Genomic DNA, 12,763 nt, shown 5'->3' with positions numbered 1-12,763 from the left:
GTGTACGTATGGATTTAGAAAAATATTTGAATATACAGCATAAGATTCAAAGCAGAAGTTGAAGTGTTACCTCAGGTTGGTTATTTCATCTCGCACGATGCGTTGCTACGTTTAAACGAAGGTGTGTAAAGAGCAAAACCTTCAAGTACTTACAACTAGTTTCTAAGATTTGGGGTTGGAGTCAGGTGGGGGTTGGTCTCTTCTCCCAGGCAACCAGCAGCAGGACAAGAGGGCACAGACTCAAGCTCTGCCAGGGGAGGGTTAGGTTGGATATTAGGAAGAGATTTTTTACAGCGAGAGTGATCAGGCATTGGAATATGCTGCCCAGGGAGGTGGTGGATTCACCATCTCTGGAGGTTTTCAAGCTGAGACTGGAGGTGGCACTTAGTGCCATGGTCTAGTGACCACGGTAGGGTTGGACTCGATGATCTTGGAGGTCTCTTCCAACCAGTTTGATTCTATGATTCTATGAAGTGATTTTGACAAAATGCTTTTTTATCCCCGTGTTTAGGTCAGTGGGACGATGTACAACACAGGGAGACATGTATCGCTACGGTTAGACAAAGAGCACTTGGTCAACATCTCTGGAGGACCCATGACATACAGTCACCGCCTGGAGGAAATCCGGTTACACTTTGGAAGTGAGGACAGCCAGGGATCAGAGCACCTACTCAATGGACAGGCGTTCTCTGGGGAGGTATGTCACCCTGGTGGGAGGTACCAGGATCAATTACTCATCTTCTCTATCTACCCGAAGGTATTTGCAGATGAATTTGTTCCCATAAAAATTGTTTCCCTATATCCATTCCGAAAATCAGGGAATGACTTGTTTTCTTGCCCATGCACTGTAAATCGTGTGGCTCATATTGAAAATGGAAACTGCTGTATTTATTGTATGCAGAGACTCCCTCTATTCTATCTGTGCTACTTACAAAGTAATCAAGTCTCTTTTGATGGGTCCTTTATGTCTCTGGTAAACGCAAACAGAAGATTAACCACAAGGCAATATTGAAAGTGCTTCAGAGTCTATAGAAGTGCTACTTTTGCTACTCACTGGTGTGTAACACTTTACATTGAGTACCATTCTGCCTTTGAGTCATGTGAAAATAAGGTGATACTTAATTTTAGAGATAGTTCCACAGAACTCTGCTCAAGAAATAAAGATAACTGCAGAAGTAATCCCTGGCAGAATCAGTACTCATGTTTATAGACATTCATGTCTATAATTCTCCCAGGAAAGACCATAATTTCATGATCCTGATACCTATTACAGAATGGCCCATTACTCTCACAGGTTAATTATTTTAGTGTGGAGTTCTTTTTCAAGATGTATAGTGAAGTTTTCAGACTTTCGGGAGCAAACAAAGCAGAATCTTTACATTTTCCTCATCTAGGAACATTTTCACATGGAAGAGATGCAGGGGGTTTGCAGTAGCCCATCCTTGTTCAGCCTGGGCCGTGGCTGAGAACAACCTAGCATGAAACTCTACTCCACAACTCAAAATAATGCTTCAGAATAACTACATGTTCCTGTAGGGATGCTTTTTAAACACTCTGGGTATCCCTATTACCATGCTTCCAGAATGCCATAAAGAATCGTTTTTTGCATCATAAAGCACTTGTTTTCTTGGAGATGAGTAATCAAATTAACACCTGTAGTAGCCATCACAGTCTCTGGTGATGAGTCAGTTAATGTGTGACATTTTCACTGGCACTGAGCAACAGCAGTTGCTTAAGAGCAAGAAATTAATTGCAGAGCTGTCAAATGATGGTGTTATAATTGATGGTAATCATTGGCTTTGTTTTATAGGCTACATAGATTTATAATATAGCCAGTGGCAGCTTTTTCCTGACATTACTCATGTCTCACACAACTGAATTCTGGTTGCCTTCGTTAAATTCTATGATAAGTGAACAGATAATGTATTGCTCCTTTAAGAACTGAAAGTTAAGAGCACTGAAGTGAATCAGGTCTTTGCCTTGGTGTTCAGACTTACACAAGAGCAACATTCAAACAAAAGAAAGTTGACTGAACAAGAAAGCAAAAATCTGGTTCAAACATACCATTGCACTTGATAGGATCTATCAGCAGCATTTCAGATGTTTCTTGAAGAGTTTTCAACTTATAAATTCATCGGTCCTAGACTAAAACAAAGTAAACATGTAGAGAATTGTTTTGCAATGCTTGTTGTTAATAGTTAACTAGGCTCTTCTGGTTTGGCAAGTAGGAGTTCTAAGTACTATTAATATTTGGTATTTGCTAACAGAGACCTCAAGTTTTTCTTAATAACAGCAGAAAACCTAGCTAAGTGGAAAGTGCTGTCAGGCAGGCAGGCACAGCTGGATCTACAGTATGTGCAGCATTCATATAGTTATCTGAATTCCTCCTGCAGTGAAAAGAAAGATTAGCATCTTGAGAGGATGATCAGTCCTGATAGCCAGAGACACTTCTCTTAGGACAGGACAAATCACTCTGTGGAGATGCATCTCCCTTGACAGCAGGGCAGAGACAAACAACAGGCTGAGTAGTTTAGACTCAACACCTCCTTTTCAGATACTCAGATGAATTCTGGGCTTTGAGGATGTGTTTTTCAAAGTTTCAAATAGCTGTTTTGGGCAGCTGGACAGGTAAGTTCCAATAAGGTCAAGTATTAATTACTAATTTGAACTTACATTTGCACGGTTAAGTCTTATTTATGGAACACACACTGTTTCCAAAGTGGCAGCACAGATGCCAATCAATCATGCTGAATAGCATGGCTGCAAATTTTCAGGGAAGGACAGCAGCTGATGGTGTTCCTTGACTGTACATCCACCCATACAAGTGGTGTCTGTACAAATGAGTGATCTTCGATAAGCTCTCAGCACTGCAAGATGTAATGTCTACAGCTCCCAACAACCAGAGGAAGAAAGCTGTAAACAAGCCAAGTGACTTCCTGATAGAGTAGGTATCTTTGCCATGTAAGGTGTGCTTCCAGGGCTGGTGCTGCTAATTGCTATTCACTGCTGCATTGGATAGTGCTGTCAGAGGAGATGGGATAAAGAAAAATAACTGCATAGGTTCATTAGTTTCATTTAGCTAATGCAGGTAAGAATAGCAATGAATATTTGCTGGCTTAGGCTTTAGCAACTGGAGAAAAATCATTGCAGAATTGCACTGCATGACTGCTAATTGTACACTAACTCCCACAACTGCTGCTCTCAGCCGTGTTGGACAAACCCTCTATGGGTTTTACCAAAACCTCTGTTTTGCTTTGGAAACAATTCTCAAGGATGAAGTTACCCTAGCGTGTTCCATTCCAGTAGATCACAATCAGATTATTCCTACTACTCCTTCCTCAACTCCCATTCACATCTCTCCTTTCATTTTCACTGAGGTCTCCAAGACATATTAAAGTCAGCACATTGCAGAGAGAGAAGGAGAGCCTGGGGAGAGGGCAGGGGAGAGGGCAGCACCTCTCCCTCACAGCACTGGCAAACTGTTAGATTAGCTCACACAGACCTAAATTAAATTCAAGTGCAGACAAAGCAGAAGCTTTTAACCAGCCCCAGTATATCTTGAATCGGCTGCAATGTTCTTACACACCTGGAAATCACACCTAACATCCATACTAGTGAAGGAGTTTGGTTTAGGGGCTTTTTTTTGCCTAATGAAGATGTGCTGCAAGTGGGCAGGCAGTCAGAGCAAGCTGGAGAGCACTGGAGTGGTACCATGGCATGAAAAACAGTCTAGAAATAGCAAATTGCTTCAAAATATACTGTGGTTTGAATGACACTGAGAAGCTTGCAATTTCCAGGCTTTACCGTTTAACTAGGTGTTAAAGGCTGTCAAGAGAGATCTCTGCAATAATCTGGTTGCCTTTAAGCCCCAATTATCACTTTAGTAGACAGAATGACTGAACTAATGCTTGAATAGTTTGAGTGCAAAGGCTTCAGAACTGTGTATCAGATTATCACCAATACATTCGGCAGTGGTAAGGTGGGAAGGCAGGCAGGCTTTGGAATGCTTAAATAAATAAATCCAGCATTTCCTTGTCCCTCTGATACATACTCGAGTGTGCTTAATTCCCTATCCCTTGCACAAGCCTAGTGTATTATAGTGATTAAAGGAAAATCTTGTCTTAAGCAAAGTCTCCAGCTAAGACACCAATCATTTGTGTCCTAATGCCTCTATGCAAAACAGGTTTTAATGCTTCAGGGTGTATCATCTCATGAGAAAGACCATTTTCCCTTCAGATAGCAGCAGTACAAACCAGCAGAACTGACCAGGGTGCTGCTGTCCAGGCAGTCTGCCTTGTTAAAACCAAAGGGTAACCTCCAAAAGGTTCATGGTGAAAATGGGATCCTTTAACTTTACCGCGTCTCAAAGTCATAAAAATCCAAACCATTTTCTCTTTGCCTAGCATAAAGATGAAAAATGTGCTGCAGGAGACCTCCAATCACTTTATGGCTGTGCATTGTAGCAGCCTTATCAGTGTAAAGGCAGAAAGTCAAGCAGCTTAATTATTTGGGGTTATGAACTTCTCACAAACTCAGTGGCTGGAGACTTTCAAATAAGAGACTGTAGTCCACAACACATGGAAAAAAAGATTTCTTCTTCTCTGCCTGCCCTTCCAAAATCCCATGGACAGAGATTGTAAACACACAAGGATTTAATCTGCTACAGAAGAAATAAAATGAAAGCCAGAACAGGATCTAAATAAATGAATACATGCTGCAAGCTGTACACACAGTTTGGAACTGAGATTTACTTTTGCTGCTGCTAAAAGCCACTCAGGAAACCAAAAAAAAAAAAAAAAAAGCAGGAAAACAGGAATCAGAGGGAGAAGCTGGAAATTCTGAAAGCCCAGTCTCTTCTTGCTGCTGCAATTTCTTTAACTGCAGGTGTGTTCTATGTGAGTGGGAAACTTGTAGTGATAGTAAAGGATTACTGATCAGAGAGATCAGTGTCGCAAATCCAACCTCAGATATTTTTAGGAGCAGGACTGTCAGACAGACAGCCTATGAGAACAGCTGGCCAGCTGGAATGATTTCATCCAGCCTGCTGCAGAATTAGAGTGCTCTGAATTGCTAAATCAGAAACAGTGGCTCTGTCACTGAGACCTCCTGTACACCTCTGACTTACCTGTGTGGCTCCAAACAGCCTCCCCAGACAGTGGGATCATATGTAGAAGAATCCATGACTTGTCATCAGCCTGAGCTAGCACATCATCCTTCCTCTTTCTCAGGAAGGGAGTATTAAGTGAGAAAGTGATGCCACCAAGCAAGACCAGGAATCTCCTGATTCTGCATAACCCCATTCATAGAATCATAGACTCATAGAATCAACCGGGTTGGAAAAGACCTCCAAGATCATCCAGTCCAACCCTACTGTGGTTACTAGACCATGGCACTAAGTGCCACATCTAGTCTCAGCTTGAAAACCTCCAGGGATGGTGAATCCACCACCTCCCTGGGCAGCACATCCCAATGCCTAATCACATAAAAAATCCACATTCCTGCAGGTGCTGACAGTGCCATAGCAGAGACAGCTGTAAGCAGCCCCTACTGCACCACATAAAATTGGTACTGCTGCCAACAGCTCCCTGAAGGAAGTTTGTCATTCAGATTTGCCAGTTGCCACAGGCCATTGGTATTACATTTTGGAGCCTTTATTGGGAATGGTGCAGGTCATTTTTAAGCATTTCAGCCTGAAGATAAGTTTACTGTACTCCATTGCTTATTAATGTTGAAAAATAAGCCTCTGAGGAAGGTACCAGATGAGGGAACACATGTCTAGTGGAAGGGGGGGCTTAGGAAAATCTCTATAACCTTCAGATTAATGTTCAGCTTCAAAGGAGAAAGTCAATAGGATAATGAATTAAATTGCTATAGGAACAGAATATAAATCAGGAAGAGGTGGTGGTATTGTCATCACTAAGCATAAGGAAACTGCTCACATGAGTAATTCAAAATCAGTGGGAGATTAATATGTGCTTCAGTTGTACGAATGCTCCTCTGTCCTCCCTAAAGATTACAGGTGGCATCACCCAAAATTGTATAAAATATCCGTAAAAAAGCAGAGTTAAAGCCCAAAAGATATTTATTCATGAACAGATGATTATGGTGTTTTTCTAAACCAAAATCAATTTAATGTTTTAAGTTAAATGGGCTTTTATTGCTTGTGAATATAACAGGAAATAGGATTGAACAATATATTAGCACAGGGTTGGGGATAGTCACACCTGACTGTGGTCTGGTAATTCTAGAGCTCTGAATTGCCCAATGGAAATTCCTTTCCACCCTCTGTTGGTTTGTTAAGGAAATGAGGCTCCTTGAGAGAGATGTGTGTTCCTGACACCCGGGTGTGCTGTAAGCAGCAAACAGCATTGCAAATGCAGTCAGTGTTCCTTACTGTGGGAGCCTCTCCTTCTGAGCCACTCTAGTGGAGACCACAAGAAAGATTACTTTCCAGGAATATGGAACAGAAGTTTTTGTGGTGTATTTCACATCAAAAGGCAGTAAACTTCCTGCACTGGCTACGTGCTAAAAATACATCCTAATCCTCAGTGACCTTCAAAAGCAGTTTCATCTCTAACTCTGTTCAAGTGGAATAGTTGACTTTTAACTTATGTTCCTTCCTGTAATGTTTTGGCTAGACAGTCATCTTCTAGTCATGGGTAATATATGCTTGTTAAATAAAAAATCCCCAAACGTGATAGCCAGGAGAAGTTATAAAATCAGCTTGAAGGTGTAGCAGCTATAAATCATTGATCATAAATATATAAATAGAAAACATGCACAGCAGGTACAACTCATTTTTATATGAATGGCCACATTGCTAGGCAGCACCAGGGTACTCCTGCAGTCCTACCTTTAGTGCTGCTGTAGTCCTATTGCCATTTTTAAAGGGAAATTAGATTCCAAAAACAGCCTGTTTTATCCTTCCCTTAGGAAAACACCTTAATTACACAAATCAAGTTATATGATGTCCAAACTTTATGTCAGCAATAAAGAATTTTACTTCATGTATAATCAGCTTCTCCTATCATAAATACCATTCCTGTTATTTAGTTCACCTTTCTAAAACTTGATTAGCAGTGGAAATACAAGTAAGGCTTTTGACTTATTTGTTTTGCAAAGGGAAGAATTTGCAGTTCATTCTATAGGCCTAAGTGTGCATTTTATGATGGCTCAGGTACAACAGGGAAAGTTTAATGCTTTTATTTGAAGCAAGTTGTAATAGGATGTTTCTCTTGGGGTATAAGCCTCAGAAGTTCAGTTATTGCCCCAGCAGAAATCAGGATTGGACTTGATGCAGCTGTGGCTCTTCATAGATACAGGCTAAGAATCATAGAATCAACCTGGTTGGAAGAGACCTCCAAGATCATCAAGTCCAACTCTACCGTGGTCACTAGGCCTTGGCACTAAGTGCCACATCCAGTCTCAGCTTCAAAACCTCCAGGGATGGTGAATCCACCACCTCCCTGGGCAGCACATTCCAATGCCTGAGCACTCTCTCTGTAAAAAATCTCTTCCTAATATCCAACCTAAACCTCCCCTGGCAGAGCTTGAGTCTGTGCCCTCTTGTCCTCTTGCTGGTGGCCTGGAAAAAGATATTGGGGGGAGAATTCAGTATTTATGTCATTTAGTAGAAAGACTAACAATAACAGATAACTGAAAGGAACATTCATTGAATTTTATAACCCCAAACAATCATTAGATACCATCTGGAGTTTGAGTGATGCTTTAGAACAAGTGTTTAACCCCTTATAAAATTTGAGACTAAATTTCAGGTACCTGAGCAGGATTTGGATCTTTTGCTTTAGGCTTGTGCTTTCTCATTTTTTCAGATTCCTGAGGTATTTGTGTGGTCACTGGAGGTGAAAAGTTACATCTCACTGTCACATCAGATAAATTAAGTGTTTTAGTATGTCATCATTCTGATTATTTAGACATGGTAAAATTGCCTGAAACAAACTGCATTAAGTCTTTCTGGAATAGTTGAATACGCTCCTGTTGCAGACAACAAACAATACAGAAGTCACCTGATTTCTGTAGATTGGTAACTGATTACCTGAAAGCTTTTTCAAATATTTAAGTATGTTTAAGGGAGTTATCCTCAAAGCACAAATGGCTGTTGGAATTGGGTACCAGCTGCTACATGGCAGTGAAGTTCTCTTCTTCATTTCCACTGGACATAGGACATTTACTCTTCAGACAGAGCAAAAATCAAAATGTTTCTGCCTGAAAGTTTCCACATTCCCTGAATTTCTCCATGTTTTGCCAAGACATGTCATTCTTCCTGGATTCTGCACAGGAAATCCCAGGCACTTGATACAAGTTGCTCCATTTCTGGGGACAGTATTTTTTGTTCCTGTCTGTTGCCTTCTGGGGATTTTGTCATACAAGCTCCACAGATCCTCTCTGCTATATGCTGGAATGTAAGAAACTGTACAGGCAGATTTTTAGAGTGGTGGGTTGGGTTTGTTTTCTTTTTCATTAACACCCACATATGTGGGTGTTCCTTGCCAGAAAACTTCCCTTCATTGGAAGCTACTTTTCTGAGCCTTATGATCTCTCCATCCATTGGCAGAATTGCAGGAGTTGTCCAAACAACTTGGAAACTCAATGACAATGTCAGCTTATTAATGGAGCATGTGACACAGCAAAATATCTGCTGCATGGAACAATAAATACTAAATATCTTAGATATTGAGTGAAACAGTCCTCTTTAGTAATAAATATATTTTTGCACATGTTTACTCTTTGGTTACCAACTGTTCTCTTTTTGGGGGAGAGGGAGAAGTGGAAGAGAGTGTCAATGTACTGAGAGCACAGTCTGTCACTGCCTATAATCTAAATCCCTTTGGTGCCTCAATTTTAAAATCCAGCATCATAAAGCAATAAGGTGGAGTTTTTCTGCTTAGAGTAGCAGCTGTAGGATTTGCTCTTTTAAACCACAGGGACATGAAAACATTCAGCACTCTAAACCTCCAGTGTCACTTCTGAGGTATTCGCTTTGCCTCGTTCCAAATTACTGTCACTCGCTTGGGGTGACTTCACTTGCTACAGGATGATTCTTCTTTAATTAAAGAGTAATTTACCTCTGCAGGCAAAAAAAAACTATGCTCATTTTGAAATGGGTTTTACATTTTATGTTACTCGGTAGGTATTTTTCCATTACACTTTTTCTAAGTTTTAACTTTTTCCCCCAAATATATTTCATGTAACATTCCAAAGAAAGGAGGAATCTGACAACTTTTACCAAAGTTCTTGCAGCTACTATGGGCAGCCACAAAAGAACATAAAAAAATCTTATTCTCTTTACAATTTATCAAAACATAATCACTGTTTTCTAATACACAGTGGCAGCTCTGAACCTTCACCATCAACTCTCTGACCTTCAGTTTATTTCTGTAGCTTTAGCTACTCCTTTGTTAGGTCTTTGTCCCTTACCTTATGTTTAATAGTTTCTTTTGAGGCATTTTAATATCTTAGTAAAAAGCCAACTAAATCATGCCATTTCTAGATGCCTTTCTATTACATTTTCCAGGAATGCTGTGAGGGTGCAGAGGAACAGTTTTCATTTAGCAACTGACTTGACCTTCCTCCATCACTGCAGACCTTTCCTGGCATACACCACCTCCCAGAAAGTCAAAATATTTTCAATTTGAGGCATTTAATTGTAACCATTTAGGTAATTTCCGTAAAGACTGAGAAGGAAATAGTTCTAAATTTTGTTTTCTTTCAACAAGATTGTGACAGGTAATGGATTAGGATGTTTTACAGACAATAATTTCAGAAGTGTGTCTTTCTAAAATGATTACAATTAGAACAGTTTCTCAGGCATAGCTCCTTGTAAAGTAGCACGGGGTGATAGCAGCCACAATAGCATCAGTGCTAACACTGTGCAGAATTACAATTGACAAGGTTAAACCACAGTTATTTTGAGTCCATTTTCTTTCCATTTATCTTTTAATATCTCACCTTTATCTGTCTGCAGTTCTTATCTCTGTATAAACTAACTGGATGTTAGTACATACAGCTGCCAGGATTTGGTGGTTTAAAACCCAGTAGAGATTAATTCATTATGTTCAGCTCCTTTTCAGTAGTTTGGTTGAGTTCTTTTAATCTAAGTGCCATGGAAACATTTTGTAACTGACAATTTGCTGTAGGCACATTAGAAAAACACCATATACAACTTATTATTCTGAAAGTTCTGTCAAAGGCAAAGAGAGTTCTGGATTTTAGCTAGAAAGGGCAAGTCCATTACTGTCCATCTCTTTTCATCATCTCGACTTTTATTTACTCTTTCTTATCAAAACATGAACATGCTACTGCCATCTAGTCCCTGCAAATTCTGCTAATAACAGAACCAGTTGGGAACACAGCCTTAATCTGCTTAACCTTCAGTGTTGGGCTGGCCAGAAACAGCTGTCACTTTCTCTCAAATGCATAATTCCTATGAATAAAAAAGGTATTATTCATTTTTCAAGGCATGTTCAGTGTGAATAGTATAAATGTGGCATATTTTGTTGCATGAATTTTTGCTCTTTGCACCTTTAGCAATTTCCTTCCCATTTCCTCTGCCAATCAAAGCACAGTGATCAAGGCCTGAGCTATCAGTCCTATATAGCACCTCCAGCCCAGCCCAATGCTTTGAAGTCTATGGCCAAAGCACAGCAGGTAGGTATGGTCCCAAGAGGCCCAGGATTTTCCATGTTTATACAGGAATTAATCTTACAGCATCCAGGGCTACAGCTCAGCCACCCAGTGCTCATTACCTGCTGCTTTTTTGCTTCCTCCCACGTAAGACTGGAATACCCTGGTGAAGCTGTGAGAGGAGTTTCTTCCTCCTGCTCCAAACCACCAAACAATCAAGGCAGTGCCTTTCACTGCACTAAAATTCATTACAAAAAGCATTAGAGGAGCATAGATTTCAAACTGGGATTCTGCTAAGATTGTCCAGAAGAAACAAATCTGTGTTTTTATTTTTTGAGAGAACAAAAAAAGCTAATGGTAATATGCATAACTGATGAATTAGCATACTTGCCTGAAATAAGGAATTCTGATTCAGAAAAGGATAAGATTTCTTATTCTACCTGTACTATTCTCAAGTGCTTTAGAAGACAGGTTGGTGTTCATTGCTTGCTCTCTTCACACAAAAAACAGGGAAATGTCAATAAAATATCACAAAAATATGCTACCAATAAAAACATAATTAAAAATGCATAAAGTAGTCTCAGAAATCCCACCATGGGTGAAACCTGAAGCTCTCTTTACCACACATTCCTTTAGCAGGATGTGCCTGTACTCCAAAGACAAAAACAAATCAAAGAGACAGACAGAACTCTGGGCCCAGTTCTGTATATTGTGAAATTGCTTTGTGGCTTTTGGAATTCCTTCTTTAGACATGATTGACAGACAGAACTCTGGGCCCAGTTCTGTGTATTGTGAAATTGCTTTGTGGCTTTGGAATTCCTTCTTTAGACATGATTAGTGCCATAAAAGTGGCATCAGACAGGAATATTTCCATGTACATCTAAGACTGTGATTTACAGCCTAACACTAGTGGTTGTGGTTTAAGGCAGAGTCTCTATGGGAGTCTTAAAGCTCTTGTGCTCTTGGTGCCCAGGTTGTCCTTTGACAATCTGCCTGTACCCACAAACACAACATTACTCACACTTTCAGCCCTGCTGAGGGGAGGGACATCACAGGAAAACCAACCAGTTACTGAAGGTGGAGGGATGAAGGCACCAGGACTGCAGACTCTGGCTAAATCACAAGACAAACTGGCAGGAAATCAGGGAGGTTTCTGATAGCTTCTGCTTGTCTTTCAGCAAAATTTCTTTGAAATCAAGTTCCCTCCGCGAGGTATTTGGTTTTGACACGTAAGCATTTTCCAGCAAACCCCTGTTTCAGCAAAAAAAAAAATCCCAACCAGTTCTGCTTATGATTAGTGTAAGGCCTTATTCTGCGTGAAGCCCAAGGGTGTGTTCAGTTAAGAGGATTTTCACTGTTTGATTTATAGCTTAGAGCCTCCCTATCTACTGTTTCTAAGTCACAAAAGGCATAATAGAGGAACTGTTCTTCCTCCTGAGTGGTAGAGACATTCCCTGGGGCAGTTAATTAGAAGGAAAAAAAAAATCACCCTTATTCTTCCAGATTCTAATGAATGTCAGTCTGTTCTGTTCTCACAGGATTTTCTTTTAGAAATCCAGGAAAATGATGAAAGGAAAAATGGCAGGGTAAAAAGAAAAAAAAAAAAAGAGTTCCAGAAGCCTTTTTCCTGTGGCCTATTTGAAAATACATCCCTATTTTTTAGATATACTCAGTACTGAAAATGAATCCTTCAAAGAAAGCTGGAAATCTTTTGTCAGAATTTTGAGCTTTCAGGTAGCACATTTGGGGTCTATCCCCACAAATTTTCAGACACATTAACAACCCCATGGAAATAAGGGAAACCATGGGAGTGCCAACAAAGGTAAAGTTGGGATATATGTTTGCAGTGCAGTTGTCATTGTGAGGAGCACAATACTGTGGGCCACAATGCATGAAAAACAGGATGCAATCCCTAGGATTTAAACTATTTAAATCCATCTGAAGAGAAAAGACTTGGGAGTGACAGTAGATGAGAAAGTCACCATGAGCTGCAATGTGAGCTCAGCCCAGAAAGCCAATGGAATCCTGGGCTGCATCCCAAGGAGTGTGGGCAGCAGATTGAATGAGGTGATTCTTCCCCTGAGCCCTCACCTGGAATACTGCACACAGTTTTCAACAT

At 40.3% G+C, this 12,763-nt stretch overlaps 1 protein-coding gene across 1 annotated transcript in view; it reads left to right on the top strand.

The window, feature by feature from the left end:
- Positions 1-511: 511 nt before the first annotated feature.
- The window catches only part of CA10 (carbonic anhydrase X), a gene marked incomplete at its 5' end in the record, with an annotated part of 39,247 nt that continues 26,995 nt past the window's right edge, over positions 512-12,763 (top strand). The window contains one exon of the mRNA XM_009081030.1: positions 512-697. Coding sequence (XP_009079278.1) covers positions 512-697 — 186 coding nt within the window. The remainder of the gene's footprint in view (positions 698-12,763) is intronic.

This window comes from Acanthisitta chloris, unplaced genomic scaffold, assembly GCF_000695815.1.
Source record: "Acanthisitta chloris isolate BGI_N310 unplaced genomic scaffold, ASM69581v1 scaffold13080, whole genome shotgun sequence".
NCBI lineage: Eukaryota > Metazoa > Chordata > Aves > Passeriformes > Acanthisittidae > Acanthisitta > Acanthisitta chloris.
The sequence above is the reverse complement of the archived record's forward strand: the minus strand, read 5'-3'. Positions and strand labels throughout refer to the sequence as shown.